Consider the following 17,169-nt stretch of genomic DNA (forward strand, 5'->3'; position numbering starts at 1 on the left):
ATCTCATCTCAGCACTGGTACACTCATGAACACGATGTCCAGCCCGACCACATCTGTAACACTTAACAGGAGCACTAGAATCTCCCCCACTATGCCTCTTCATCCCACTCTGCCTCTGAAAACCTTTGCCAGCTGTATACGGTTTTCCACGATCAATCTGATTCTTGCCTTTCCTATCAACCCTCTGCTGATAGCTCTCAGCTCTGGCCTTGGAATCCTGTTCAAAAATCCTGCAACAGTCAACCAGATCAGAAAACACTCTAATCCTCTGATATCCAATCGCTTGCTTGATCTCGGGACGCAACCCGTTCTCAAACTTCACACACTTGGAAAATTCCCCAGCAGCCTCAGCATAGGGAGTGTAATACTTCGACAGCTCTGTGAACTTGGCAGCATACTCCGTAACGGACCTGTTACCCTGCTTCAATTCCAAGAACTCAATTTCTTTCTTTCCTCTGACATCCTCGGGAAAGTACTTCCTCAGAAATCTCTCTCTGAACACAGCCCAAGAAATCTCAGCATCTCCAGCAGTTTCCAACTCAGTGCGGGTAGCAACCCACCAATCGTCAGCTTCTTCTGACAGCATATGCGTACCGAACCTGACCTTCTGATTATCAGCACACTCAGTTACTCTGAAGATTCTCTCAATCTCCTTCAACCACTTCTGAGCACCATCTGGATCGTATGCTCCCTTGAACATTGGAGGATTGTTCTTTTGGAACTCACTCAACTGACGAGCAGCTCCCATTCCCACCACATTCGGATTTCCTCCAAGTACTCCAGCTAGCATACCCAGAGCCTCAGCAATCGCAGCATCATCTCTACCTCTTCCAGCCATCTCTATTCTGAAAACCCAACAAGCTAAAATAGTAAGTACTGATAGGGTTACACAACACCTATCCCGTACAGGGGAAACAGAATAACTACGACTCGACACGACCGACTATGCTCTGATACCACTAATGTAACACCCTTCTAAATACCCCAAAATATTTAGTTAAAAATAATAACACATTAATCAGAGTAATTATGCCCCGAAGGGTGTCACACAAACATCACACACTAATCATCAAAGTGTCCTGTCATGCTCATTTATCCAATTCAAAATATAAAGTATCTGCATAATACGCAGCGGATAGAATCAATTCAATTATTCCAAACATGTAACATATTACATGCAAAATGATTCACAACCAATCAATAAAATATTCAAACATCCCACCCCGATGTTACATCTACCAGAGCATGACTCACTAGGAGACTACACTAGACTCCAACATTATCTTCTACTCAACTCACTGCTCGTTACCTGAAAAATAGTTGTAAGGGTGAGTTTCTCAATCAATATAACAAGCATTATACAACAACATGTAATGTTAAGTAAATAACGCCTCAAATCACCCTAACCAGACTACCCACTCCATAACGGCAGTATCAACGCAACCTCATACTCAACTATAACAAATAGCATATGTATATATCAAAACATGCTCAACACCAACAACACAACACAACGATTTACTCACTAATTCCTCACAATGGGAATTAGCTACAGCCCCACAGGCTATGCCATGCATTCATTATGCAATGAGACTCTACACATGCGGTACCGACTCTTCTTGAACATATAGTCCAAGCTCACCGATCCCTCTGGATGCGGCTACTGAGCTCACTAGTCCCACTCATTGAGATCTAATGACTCACTCACTAATTCCTCACCATGGGAATTAGCTACAGCCCCAAAGGCTAGACTATGCACGCTACTCATTTAGTATGCCAGCATCAACAACAATCCACAACTCATTAATTCCTCACAATGGGAATTAGCTACAGCCCCAAAGGCTAGACTATGCATGCTAATCACCTAGCAATGCAACAACAACAACAACTCAAGAATAGACATATGACAGTCTGTTCACAGATGCATACATAACTGATACATTTACAGTATAATGCATACCAACCAACACACATTGTCAATACATTTATCACATAAGCATATCACAACATGCTACAAATCAAATACAGTATTAGCACACTCTACTAATAACTATACTGCTCAAAACAACGGGAATTGATCCCTATTACATCATACCTCAGCTAAGTCTCACTACTCAGCCTAAACAGTCAAAAACTGCACGACAACAGCACAGGAAATCACAATCCTGCCCATACGCGTATTGCCTATGCTCATACGCGTATTGCCTAAATCCTGACCAAGCCATACGCGTATTTCCCACTTCCATACGCGTATGCTACGCGTATCACTTCCCCATACGCGTACCACCAGAGACCATTTTACGTTCAAAATTTCATCTTCCTCATCCATACGCGTATTGCCTAGCGCCATACGCGTACCAGCCATCCCATACGCGTATTGCCTAGTGCCATACGCGTATGACCAGAAACCAGCATTCTCAGATCTGCAATGGCTTTTCTGCTACGAGTTCTATTCGATCTCACCTTCCACAGTCCAAATTTACACAGAAATCACTCATATCATCTAACCCGAATCATTCCCTATTCGATTTCACAACTCCTAACATTATCACATGCAATTTCCTACGAATTTCTTTCGATTATCACCCAATTTCGTTCATCAATTATTTCCACAAATTCATCATAATCATCCAATTCAAAGGTAAATTAAAGGTCTATCACTACCCATGACATATTATCATATAATACCCGTCAATCAACGATAAACCCCCCTTACCTGAGTTAATCCGGCAAATTCTGCAGCTTCAAGCTTTTCCTCCCTTCAATCCCTTGTTCTCTGGTTCTCTTTTTGCCCTTTTCCACGTTCTGTCTCTTTTTCCTTTTCACGTGAAAACAATAACCTTTTTACTAAATGGGACCTTTTTACTGATTTCCACTTTATTCCAATAATAAAAATAATAATCCAATAATAATAATCCCAATAATTATTATTCCAAAATAATAATATTATTAATCCAAACTTCTAATTATTCAATTAAATTAATAAATAAAATATTAATTTAAATTAAATAATTAGCTTATTTTAATTGGGGTGTTACACACTAGATCCGGGTGTAGGATCTTTCACTCAACAATACCCTTAAAAGAAGGAATAATTAGGAAAACATAAATGACTTTTTTAAGGTGGACCTCTCTGTAGTCCCCAGCAGAGTCGCCAGTTCTGTCATACGGTGAACTGACTTTAATGGATTTTTAATCGTAATGTCGCGGTTAGCAAGAGTCGCCACCGACTTTTCTTTTATCCCATAAGGAAAGGTGGAAAAGAACAGGAAAGACCTTAATTTAGATTCTTAGGTTCGGGAGGTACATTATACAAAGAGAAGGTGTTAGCACCCTTTGTATCCATGGTTATCCATGGGCTCTTAATTGCTCAATCATTTATGTTTTCTTTGGTTGAAAAAGTGTTTGAGAAATGTGTGAAAAATGTTTTGAAAATGAGAATTTAACTTTGTAATGATTCTTGAATGAATGTGTACAAAGTGGTTATCTCATTTAGTTTTTTTTTTTAAGTTGTTAGAAAAATATAACTCGGCAATGATTCTAGTGTGAATGTATGCCAAGTGGTGATTTTCTAAAAAAAGATGTTTTGAAATGTGTAAGGTGTGGAAAGTATTTTGGGTTATGAATGAGCAATTAAGGGTATACCTGTCCGAGGTCTTTCCGGGTATTTCCCATCCTTATGAGGGTAAAACTGTCCTTACTATTGGGGAGTAAGTAGTTTCATCCTTTGGATGTATAAGGGTCATCGAAGGGTCATTGATTGGTCATCGAAGGCAACAGTTGTGAGGATACCTTAGCATTCGAAGGGACTATCATCATTTAACCGTAGGCTACACCGAAGGGTCATCGAGGGACAAAATCGTATTTTCGAAGGCAACATCCGAGGGACCATGATTTATTTTATGATGATTTAACCGAAGGGTCTTTGCTAAGGGTATCCCCATATTCGCGGGACGTGACTGTATTACCGTAATACCGTAAGGCAACAAAGAGAGGTCCAAGATCACATGTTCGAAGGTAATGTTTTAATTAGTTAGGTAATTAAGATGAATTTCCATATTATAATCCATTAGGATGAACATCCACATTAAAATTAATAAGGCAATAAGGATGACTATCCACATTAAAATTAATTAATCAATTAGGAATGACTATCCACATTAAAATTAATTAGTCAATTAGGAATACGTCTCCATGAGGGTATCCCACAAATAAAGTGGAATACCTAGCCGGCCGTTTCTTCGGAAGTATGCGAGCTTTGCACAATTCAAACACACGGGTGAGAATACCAAGATAAAGTGCAATAGAAAATTGCACTACAAAATGGACACAGCAGTCATAAAGCCAAGTAATGCATGATTATAACAAGACAAACATAAGACAAACACAAAAACAGCTACTGGTACGTTCGCCCCGGCCTCGCCTAGCGAAGGCTTAGCGAGGACTCGCTACGGGCTCGCTTAGCGATGTGCTAGCGAACATCTACGGGTTTTGAATTTGGCAATGGCACTATCTCCGGAACTTTGAACTTTATGGCATACAGTTGCATGAATAGCATGGACAAACATTCAGGATGTTCAGACATACTTAGATTCACATATGAAATCAACTTACATATCAAAACTTTAATCGTAATGCATCATGTATGTAAAGAATATCGATTGGAAACGTAAAACAGTGGTGATACGCAAACCTGTGTGCAATTGCGATGTTGGATTGCGATGTTGAAAGGGACTGATCACTCTGGATGCCGGATTGAGTTGGGCGGCGGTAGCTTCGGTGCGGATGAGCTGCCTTTAGGGTTTCCTTACTCTGAATTCTCTGGGTTAGCAGGGTTTCTGCGCCAGGGTTTCCGTCCTTCTCTGTCCGTCTTGGTCTCTCCGTTTGTCTCTGTCCATTTTCGTGGCTGAAGAGCTGGTATTTATAGTGGTAGTGGTGACCTAATGGGCTCAGACTGAAGCCCGAAAATTATAATATTCGCAAGCTTCGCTAGGCGAGTCTGTAGCGAAGGTTCGCTAAGCGAAGGATTTTCTCGCCTAGCGAGCATGCAGTTTATGACCTAATGGGCTCAGAATGAAGCCCAACCATTCTGGTAATCGCAAGCTTCGCTAGGCGAAGGAGTTGCTCGCCTAGCGAGCAAGCTAGTTTGGGCCTCTCATGGATTGGGTCTGTTGTGAGCTGGGCTTTTATTCCTTTAAGATCAGTGCTTTGCAGAATAAGTCGGAGGGTCTTGAAAAATGCTTGGTAATATCAACGGGCAAATTTTGGGGTATGACAAAGTGCCATTCAAATTGTTGCAAATCCTGTTTTTCATGAGCGCACCAAACATATAGAAGTTGATTGTCATTCAATACGTGACGCCTATGATGATCGAGTGATATCACTTCCTCACGTCAGTACTCAGTTGCAGGTTGCAAATATTCTTACCAAGACTGTTCCACGCCCAAGACATCAATTTCTTGTTAGCAAATTGATGCTCCTTGACCAGCCGCATCAATTTGAGGGGGAATGTTATTTAGGAAATAATCTTTGCATTTATTGTGAATAATTTACTTTCATAGAATAGAAAACTAGTCATTATGAATTGTAATTACTTGTAACTACTGACACTATTATATATAGTATCAAATACAATAAAAAAGACGTCAAACTAATTTTTCTAACAAATAATATATTTTTTTGAGATATAAAAATATCTTTTCAAGAATGTGCCACCTTAATTAAACAATGACTCAAGACTTATAGCTCATTCCAATCATCTCCCCGTCATTATAATGTCATCCACGTAGCCTAGCGCATATACTAGCAAAATTGTTTCTCATTCACAGAGTTTTTATCATACTAGTATAGTGCATTTATTTTGTCATGTGTCCCAAACAACAAACTAAAGTCTTCAAAACTCAATTCACTTAAATTTTTTGTAACAAACAAATTATATCAAAATAAAATTTAAAAATAAGAAGTAAACATTTAATGGATAAAAGCAAAATAGATATGCATAATTTGTTGAAATATTTATGATCGATAAAAAGATAAACAAAAATTACATCAAAATAAAATTAAAAAATAAGAAAAAGAAATTGATAGACAAAACCAAAATAGATATGCATAATCTGTTGAAATATTTATGATTCGATTAAAAAAACAAATTGATTAATGGGCGGTGCAATAACTATATCAGTAACTTTTAAAAAACATAATTAAATTTATTGAAATACAATTTATATAAATTAAATGTATCAAATATGATACATTTAGTTTACTTAGGTTACTTGATCGATAAGGAATCGTAGATGGTATATATTTATAAAGCGTTACTCTGAAACTCAGTTCCCTAGTCTTCTCCTGATAGCAAAGATGACGGCCAAAAGAACGAAACAATCTCAACCAATCCTAACAACAATGCATCTTCCGTTCGATCTGGTCGTAGAAATACTCTCTAGACTTCGCGTTAAACATCTCATTCAACTCTCTTGTGTATGCAAGTCATGGAATTCTCTTATCTCCACAGATTCCAACTTCGCCAAGAAGCACCTTCGCTTGTCAACCTATAACCATGAACGCCACCACCTCATCGGAATCCCTAAGTCCACAAAGGAGTTTGTTCTATGTCATTCTCCAATCTCCTCTATCTTCAGCTCCGCATCAACTACTTGTGTCGAACTGTTCAGCTACTCTCTAGGAGATATTCTTATCAAAGATGGAGCTTCCACTTGTGATGGCATCCTATGTTTTAGGATAAATGAATCTTTAGCTCTTTTGTGTAACCCTTCCATTAGAAAATTCAAAATATTGCCTCCTTTGAAATTTCTGAACCAAACCTACTTTCTAATCGCATTTACGTTAGTGTATGACCGTTTCACCGATAATTATAAGGTTATTGCTGTTCATGTGTGTAGTGGCAAAATAGAAGTGAACGTTCATACTTTGGGTACAGATTATTGGAGAAGGATTCCGGACTTCCCAGGCCCTGCCCTCATTCCTATGCCAGGAATATTTCTGATGGACTCTGTTAATTGGTTGGCATGTGATGAATGTGGTTTTGCATCGTTCATTGTTTCTCTTGATTTGGAGAAAGAGTCCTGGCAAAAGCTTTCGTTGCCTGCCTTTGTTGATATTACCTTTTTTATGACCTTAGGGAGATTGAGGGGTTGTTTGTCTCTCCTCTTTGACAGAAGGGACAGGTTTTCTGATATTTGGATTATGAAGGAATATGGAAATGAAAAGTCTTGGACTAAATTGTTAACTGTTCCTCCCATGGAAGAACCTGGTTTTTATGGCTTTACTATGGCATTATATATTTCAAAAGATGACCAAGTGTTGATGGAGTTTATCAAGAAGAAGAAATATAGTTTGGTTGTTTATGATTCCATAAATAATACTTTTAACATTCCTAAATTTCAAAACAACAACCATGGTGAAATGGTGCCACAAGAAGTCTATGTTGAGAGCTTGATATCACCTTTCTAGATGTTGTGCTATGTGACTTCATTTAGAGCTTAAATGCAGCCTATAGGTTAATTATTTTATGCTTATTCTCATTAGTGATTACTATTGGTGACTGCATGGGTTACTCTTAATTTATGGTGTATGGAGCATGTGACTTGAGAAATTGCTATGTTATTTTTCATTTATTTGTTAGTTGTTAGTTAGAGCTGTCAATTTTGTTAGTTGTTAGTCAACCCCATTACATTTTAATACAGTTAACAATCATTCAAATTGATTTTTTTTACCCAAATAACCTTATTTTAAAAAAAATCGCAAAATAACTCACTTTTTAGATTACTTCCTAAAACATCCCATTTTGAAGAGGTGACGTCATATGAATTGGCGCTTGCTCTTAAACTTAGTGAGGTGACGCCAATTGGATTGACTAGTGCACCTAGTGTTGTCAATCCAATTGACGCTTGTGTCTTAATTTATAAAGAAGGCGCTAATTGACCTGACACCTGTGTGTGTTTCGTATTTTTTTTTGAAAAACATTATACATTTAGATAAAACTCAAAATCGGACCACTTCATATTAATATTAACACGCGTTTACACAAAAAGACTAATGTTGTTGACCAGGATGACCTAACCGACCTCCGGTCCCACATCCCCTAGCTAACTGAACTCATGGCCCTAACCCACATTGATGATTCACCCCAGGTGTTTGAGTATCTGAGGGCCCAGGAACATCATCACCAACTGCAGGAGATTGCCTGAGATATTCAGACAAATCCGCCTAATCTTGTGTATGCATTGAAGGGCTACCACCATAGTTAAGTTCATGACTCATGCCAGAGTAGTTGAGCCGTGTTTGAGTTATTGGATGGCGACCAGGGCGATTGAAGGGAGACATTGGTGTGAATGATGCGTCGAGGAAAGGTTGAAATGATTGTTGTGGTGTTTGGTAGCCATATGTTGTTGCATGCTTTAGTTTTGTGATGTTTGAGCTTCTTGGCTATAGTAGGAGGAGGGACGATTGATGTTAAATGATCGTTGAGTATTTTGGCTAATGTGACTATGGTATGGTGATGTGTTGGATGCATATCGATGTTGGGTGTCTTGATGATGATCTAGTTGTTGGTGGTGGTACAGGGTATGCTCTTGGTATTGTGGTTAGGTGTTTGACATGTTAGGGTCGTAGGTTTGTGTGTTTGTGGATCGAAAATTTTGATGGATAGGGGGGTTGTGAGTAACCGGTCTGACAATGTTGTTAGGGGTTAGATGTTGAACCTTTTTGTGTGTAAGTTTCCTAGCGTGGGTCGTATAGGTACATATCCTCGACGATGAACTCAAATCCAACCGATATGTACCAATCCATATAATTACGAGTTGGTTTTTCTTCGGTTGGCATCACAACGTCAGTTAAGACATGGTCTTGTCAGTGCTTCCATTTTCGACGCTCAGATCTAGCGAAGCTTTGTCATGGGTTAAAGTTCCATTGATCATTAACTTTTCGTAGATGCCATTCTCCGAGGTTTGTCGGGGGACCTTGGATGTGTTGAAGTATATCGAACTGCAATTTAACACAATCACTATTGTGCATCTCCACAACGGTGAATCTTATGATCGGTGTGCATGCAGTCCAAACAGCTACGTCTTATTCGTTGATTTCATGGTCATGATCCAAATTTAGATATGGACGCCAAATGAACTGAAATATGAACATATATTAGATTATAAATTTGTTAGAAGAAATTAACAAATTATTACGAATTAATTAGGTTAATGGCAATACATTTGTCGGTCGAAGGTGATCCAAGAGATTGCGATACTAGGTAATACAATGTCTAGGGTATCTTTATAATTCATACCACGTGTCGACCATCTGCACCATAAAAGTAAATATATTATTTAGAGATAATAATCGGTAAAGTAAGTAAATATAGTCGTTTGTTAAGAACTTGCTTTTGCACGTATGGGAATGTGAACGGGTTATGGTTGACGGGCTCTAGGGCCGGTAGTCTGGACCAACCCCATGCTTGGAGCAAAACAACACATCCAGAAAATGTAGATGTGTATTTATGTACATTTTTACACAAAGAGCTACAAAGATAAGTCAAACAAGCAGACCCCCAGCTGTAACTTCTTATTCTATCTACATGTCTTAGAAAAATCCTAGAAGTGATGCAAGAAGTAAACCTATAAACAAGTGATACAAGAAGTGAACACAAGTTTGAAACCTAAAAACCTCCTAAAAAATAAACAACAAAATAAGTTACTTTATAAAAAATTATGTTAGAAAAACAATACAAGTAAATGCTTACATAAGTTGCTATGTTTGCAATTGTGCCTCTATGCGACTCACCCATAGTAAGCAGAGACATCTTATCGTAGTGTTGTAGATGAAACATTGGTTGTTGCAGGATAAAGAGTGGTTGTTGCAGATGTAGAAGTGATTATTGGTGATGAAGAAGTGATTATTGCATGACTATTTATAATGAGAGACATGCAAAAGTTTGCATGCATGGAGAAATGGGCATGCAAGCTAGCGCCAATTGGTTTGGCGTGCACATGCAAAACTCCATAGCTAGAGCCATATGGACTGACGCCTCCTAGGTCGTGGAAGCTTGCATGCGTGGTCTTGACATAGGCTGCATGGCTATTTGCATGCAATACAGAATCTCGAGGTCTGCACATACAAGGCGCCATATGGATTGTCGCCCATGTACAAATAATGCATGTAGGCGCCAAATGGAATGACTCTAGGTCTTGCATGCATGCCATGTCACCTTCTATTTAAGTGTCTTCCTATGTCATCCTCAAACCAACACAAATTCATCTGCACCAAATTTTTTACTATTCATCAGCATCCAATATTACAATGTCATTTGCACCCAAATATACTATCAATGTTCACTGCAGCGGTGAGACATATGAGTGTGATGTATACGAGTTTTATTTTCGAAACACCGATACTATCCGACTTACGATCAAGAGAAATTCAAATTTCTTGCATTTGAAAAAACGAATAGAATCCTGCATATGATATGGTCTTGTGTCACAAATCACGTATCAAAATTCAATTTATTTCGAGAGCAGTCAATGTAAATTTTACCCGCTAAAGGTACGGCACGATGAAGATGTTGAATATATGTTTGTTAGTCACGAACATTCTGGTTGCAACTCTATTGAGTTATATATTACTATTCAACAAAGTATACCATCTCAGCAATCTCAGATAAGTAATCAAGCTGAATCTAATGAATTTGATTCAGAAAACTCAGATGAAGCCGACCTAGAAGCAGAAGCAGAAGTCAACGTCGTTGATGAAGAAGAAGAAGAAGAAACCGAGACACAAGTCGATCATATGTTGAATAACAACATTGAAGATGACGATCATCAAGCGCCATTACCTCCAAGTCATGTATATAATCTGCCTCAACATATGACAAACATGGATCTGCACGACGATGAAATATCCAACAATGTTTTTTATAACCCGTATCCACGATCAAAGGGTGAGTTAAAAGTGAGAGACATGTTTTGCACTAACGAAGAATGTCTACGAGCTATCAAAAAATTTCACATGAATAACTCTGCTCATTTCACTATGAAACGCACTGATTCGAAAATGTATGTCATCGAATGTCGTAACATCCTTTGCAAGTTTAGGTAGGCTGCGTCTCACAAGAAGAGAAGAGATTCTTGGGAAATAGCTTGTATAGACCCACCTCACAGCTGCATTGCTAGTAATGTTGTACAAGATCACCGTAAATTAAGCGCTGAATTGATATGTCAAGACATTTTGCCGCTTGTTAACAAAGACCCATCAATGAAGGTGAGTATAGTAATATCTCATATTGTCACAAGATATAATTATACTCCATCTTACAAGAAATCATGGATTGCAAGGACAAAGGCTGTTGAACAAGTATTCGGCAACTGGGAGGATTCATACAAAGAATTACCACGGATTTTATGGGCACTTAAAACATACACACCAGGAACTGTTGCAATTATGGAGACATTGCCAGCATTTACACCAGACGGAACTTGTGTTGTTGAAAATAGAATCTTTCACCGCCTCTTTTGGACGTTTCAACCATGCATCAAAGGTTTTGCATTATGCAAACCTATTATTCAAATTGATGGAACATGGTTATACAGAAAATACAAGGGTACTTTGCTTATGGTTGTTGCACAAGACAACAACAATAATGTCTTTCCCATTTCCTTTGCTCCGATTGAAGGTGAAACCGCTGGGGATTGGGGTTTCTTCCTTCGTCATCTAAGAAAACATGAATGTCTATAAAGAAAGCTTCTCGGTGCTAGAAATGGAGGAATACTGGCCTCCATATGAATGGGACATAGTTTGGCACAACGATGAGATGCGAAGAAAGAAAAAAGGATGGCCAAACAACATGCGTATTAGGACAGAAATGGATACGAATGATAAAATGATAAGATTATGTAGTATATGCCGTCAACCCGGAAACAATAAGAATAAATGTCCCAATCTAGGAGCAACCTCTGCATCATAATTTAATATCTCCTTTCAATTTTTGTAACCTTGGATTTTTATATAACATTAACTTTTTGTTACAACAAGGTTAACAACAAACATCACTCCAACATAAGCACACTTAAAACAGAACAAGTCTAAATAAACAAAAAAAAAATCAAGTATAGATGAAAATACTTAACCACAATATTCAAAAACAACATTTCTAACTGATTACAACAATCAAACTGATGTCATCTGGTCCAAACATCATTTCCCTAGCATCCTTATCAGTTTTTACTCGCACCCAACCAAATATACTATCGAGTCTCTCAATACTTCTAATATTTCCCCCTTCTGGTATTTTTCCATCTAACAAACGAACCAGCTCCCTCTTTAGTTGATTGAAATGACATATGTTCCAGAAGAACATCAACATCAGAATCTTATCTCTCGAATAAATCACTTTTCCATAGCGGCGACGAACACCAAACATGTTTGCAATATGAAGAAAAGAGATGTGGAAAAATGAATCACACAATACCCCTATTTATAAAAAAATTATACATTACACTGAGGCACCAAACCAATTCCCGCCTCCTCTCACTTTATACGCATGGGCGCCAATTGGATTGGCAGCACCATGTGCTGTTGCCAATTCAATTGACACCCCCGCTTAAAAATTAAGGATATGAGCCAATTGGCCTGACGCCTATGCCGTAAGATTTTTTTTTGAAACTGGGGTAGATTGAGAATTTGTTTGAAAACTGAGTTATTTTGGGATTTTTTTTTGAAAATGTGGGGTATTTGAGAAAAAAATTCTTCAAATCGTCCAGGTAATAAATTTCTCTTGTTATTTACACTACTTTTCCAATAATTCGTGGAAGTAAATTACGTGAAAATTAATTAATTAATATTAACTAATTATTAATTAATAATTATAATGTGTCATTCATCAAAATTTAGTTTTGACTGAGTAACTCCCTTCCACTATTTTTTCTCCACTCAGTTGAATCTCTTACACAAAATTAGGGTTCCTCAATTCAGTTGCAAATTACTCCAGATTTCTGAATTTTTAAAATCTCTCTTCTCCCTCTTTATTCTTTTAATCTCAAATTATCTCTATTCTTCTTTATTTTTCGAGTGACTTATTTTGCCATCAATGATTGGATTTTTTTCCAGATACTACGAGTGATTTAAACACCATCTGAAGGTTTATTTCTTCGAACGATTTATTATAGTGAATGTGATAATCGTAAAATTGAATGAGTTGTTTTATTCTGGAGAGGTCATTGAAACTCGACTGAATTGCATAATTATTGACAGTATGGCAAAACTTCTTAAAGAAAGCGACCTAGTACGCGACTCGTCCCGATAATTTTCTTTGTGGAAAATTTTTCAAAATCAAAAACAACAATTTTAAGACGTTGCTTTAACTTCCATGGCTACTGAGGAAATTATCAATACTATTGTGGCCGCTGCAGTCTCTGACAAACCATTCAAGTTTAAGGGTTCTCACTTCAAATGTTGGCAAGCTAAGATGAAATTTTTCTTAACTTTAAAGAAGGTTGCCCACGTTCTGACTAATGATATCCTTGTTGCTCCTTCTGAATCACCCGAACAAACTAATGGTTAGAACTCTGCAGATTTAGATGGAATTGCTAAAACTGATGAATATGCGGGTAATTTATAGCTCAGGAAAGAAATTGGCTTATTGCAAGAGAGTGACTATCTCTGCAAAAATCACATTTTGAACAACCTTGTTGACGATCTGTACGAAGCTCTGCAAAAATCACATTTTGAATAACCTTGTAAGACTGGTAGGCATGTATGGGAAGCTCTGCAAAAGAAATATGATACTGAAGAAGCAGGTGCAAAGAAATATGTTACCAGCCGCTACTTGAACTATAAGATGGTGGATGAAAGGTATGAGGAAGCTCAAAGTCACGCAATTCAAAAAAATTCTCATGAAATCATAACTAAAGGTTTGCCACTCGATGAACAATTTTAAATTTCTATTATAATTGACAAACTGCACCCTGGTTGGAAAGATTTCAAAAATTTTCTTCGGTACAAAACAAAAGATTTTTCAATCGAGAGTCTGATCACTCGCCTCCGAATTGAAGAGGAAGCTAGGAGACAAGATCAGAAAGATGAAGTCTTAGTTGTTTCTAACAACAAAAAGAGATTCAGTGCGGTTCTGAAACATACAGGTAAACCATTAAAGAATCAAAACCACACTTTTGTGAACCAAATTAAGAATTGGAATCCCTCAAGGGCCCCATATGCTCTGATTGTTAGACAACAACCACCATCTCAGAGAAATGACGCTCTAATCTTCACTTGCTTTAATTATGGAAAACCGGGTCATATGGCTAAGAAACGTAAGGGCAAGCCTAAACCTGTTGGCTCTAATGCACAAGTTAACCTGACTTATGAGCAATTCATTGATATGATCACTGAAATCAACATGGTTGGTGGATAGACATTGAAGCCTCATGGCATCTCTATTATGATCGTGCTATGTTCGAGACATACATGAATGCTGAAGATAAGAAAGTGTTGTTGGGAGATGCTCACACCACTAATGTTTCTGGAATTGAAGATGTTGAGACGAACTTCACCTCAGGAAAGACTTTGATCTTGAAGAACATCATGCACGTTCCTGAAGTTAGGAAGAATATTGTGTATGATTTTCTTTTAAATAAGGCATGGTTTAGTCAGTCTATTGGGACAGGTTTGTACACCATCACTAAGAATGGTATTTTTTTGGGGAAAGGGTATGCCACTGATGGCATGTTTAAGTTGAATGTTGAATTGAATAAAATTTCCCCTTCTATTTACTCTTTGTGTGATGTTAATATTTGACATGCTAGACTTTGTCATGTTAATAAGCAGGTTATTTTTAATGCAAGCAACTTAGGCCTAATCCCTAAATTAAATGTCAATTATTCAAATAAATGTAAATATTGTACTCAAGCTAAAATAACTAAGACTTCGCATAAACCAATCATTAAAGAATCTGATCCGTTAGATCTTATACACTCTGATATATGTGAGTTAGATGGAACTTTAACTAGAAATAGTAAACGTGATTTTATCACCTTTATTGACGATTGTTATGAATATACTTATGTGTACTTAATGAAGAATAAAAGTGCAACACTTGACATGTTTAAGATGTATGTAATGAAATTGAGAATTAACTTAGTAAGAAGATTAAGAGACTTCGTAGTGATAAAGGAACTGTATGCGATTCTGGGTTATGTAATGATTTTTATAGTAAATATGGAATTGTACATGAAACGACTGCTCCATATTCTCCTGAAATGAATGGTAAAGCAGAAAGAAATAATATAACTCTTATTGAAATTGTTGTTGCAATTATGATGAATTATGGTGCAACACCTCACTGGTGGAGGGAAATTTTATTGATTGTTTGCTATGTCTTGAATAAAGTTTCCAAATCAAAAAGTAAGATCTCTCCTTATGAGATATTAAAGAAAAGACAATCAAACTTGTCTTATTTGAGAACTTGGGGTTGTCTGACTTATGTCAGGATTCCGGATCCGAAATGAGTTAAACTCGCTAGTAGAGCATATGAATGTGTATTCATTGGGTATGCAACAAACAATAAGGCATATAGGTTTTATGTCCTAAATGAAAAAGTGATCATAGAATCAAATGATGGTGAATTCTATGAAGACAAATTTCCTTTCAAATCGAGAAATAGTGGGGGCACTCAGTCGAGTCACATTCCCGTGATTAGAAGCACAGAAAGCAACAACAATGTAGAAACAGAACTTCAACGAAGTAAAAGAGTAAGAATGCTAAAGAGTATGGGCCCGATTATGCGACTTATAATGTAGAAGAAGATCCAATAAATCTTCAATATTGTCATCTCTGGATGCAAATTTATGGTAAGAGGCTATTAATGATGAGATATAATCTCTAGAAAATAACAAGACATGGAACTTAGTAGACTTTCCTTTTGGTTGCAAACCAATCGGTTGTAAATGAGTTTTGAAAAAGAAACTAAAACCCGATGGAACTATTGATAAATACAAGGCTCGCCTTGTAGCCAAGGGTTTTAGACAAAGAAAAAATATAGATTTCTTCGACACCTTTTATCCAGTCACTAGAATTACATCCATTAGGATAATTATTTCAATAACTGCTATTTATAACTTAATAGTACACCAAAAGAATGTTAAAATATCTTTTTTAAATGGTGGCGTAAAAGAAGAAATCTATATGGAACAACCAGAAGGATTTGTGATATACAGACAAGAAAACAAGGTCTGTAAGTTAGACAAGTCTTTGTATGGACTAAAACAAGCTCCTAAGCAATGTCATGAAGAGTTTGATAACTTAATGATATCGAATGGGTACAAAGTGAATGAAAGTGACCAATGTGTTTATTACAAAACTAAGAATTGCATATGCACTATCATATGTCTGTATGTTGACGATCTACTCATATTTGAATCAAACATTCAGACCATTAATGATGTGAAATCATTGTTGTGCAACAACTTTGACATGAAAGACCTCGGAGAAGCAAGCGTGATCCTTGGTATCAAGATCACGAGATCCGAACAAGGATTTTCTTTGGATCAATCACACTATGTGGAGAAGATTTTAAAGCAATATAAATACTTTGACTGTAAACATGCGTGGACACCATATGATCCAAGTGTGAAATTGTTTAAGAACACTGGTGAAAGTGTCAGACAAACAGAATATGCGAGCATCATTGGCAGTCTTAGGTATACCACTGATTGTACTAGATCCGAAATTGCATTGTCGTAGGATTGTTGACCAAGTTTATGAGTAGACCGAGTAGCGAGCACTGACAATCTATTGAGAGAGTCATAAAATACCTTAAAAAGACCATGGATCTCGGCCTACATTATCAGAAACTTCCTGCTGTACTAGAAGGGTATAACTATGCATATTAGAACACCTTATCGAGTGACTCCAAAGCTATTAGTTGCTATATATATAGTATAGCTGGAGGAGCAGTATCTTGGAAATTAAATAAACAGACTATCCTAGCTCAATCCACATTGGAGTCTGAGATGATAGCACTAGCCACAACTAGTGAAGAAGAAAGTTGGTTAAGATGTTTGCTAGCTGAGATCCCTTTATGCGAAAAACCTATGCTAGCTGTGTTGATCCCCTGCGGTAGTACAACGGCTGTTGCGAAAATTGAGAACCGTTATTATAATGGTAAAA

General features: G+C 37.3%; 1 protein-coding gene across 1 annotated transcript; it reads left to right on the plus strand.

The window, feature by feature from the left end:
• The first annotated feature begins 6,350 nt into the window (after positions 1-6,350).
• LOC127091370 (F-box/kelch-repeat protein At3g23880-like) lies at positions 6,351-7,495 on the plus strand. The gene has a single exon (XM_051029995.1). The coding sequence runs from the start codon at positions 6,358-6,360 to the stop codon at positions 7,468-7,470; it is 1,113 nt and encodes a 370-aa protein (XP_050885952.1). The 5' UTR covers positions 6,351-6,357; the 3' UTR covers positions 7,471-7,495.
• Positions 7,496-17,169: the final 9,674 nt, after the last annotated feature.

This window comes from Lathyrus oleraceus, chromosome 6 (genome assembly GCF_024323335.1).
Source record: "Lathyrus oleraceus cultivar Zhongwan6 chromosome 6, CAAS_Psat_ZW6_1.0, whole genome shotgun sequence".
NCBI lineage: Eukaryota > Viridiplantae > Streptophyta > Magnoliopsida > Fabales > Fabaceae > Lathyrus > Lathyrus oleraceus.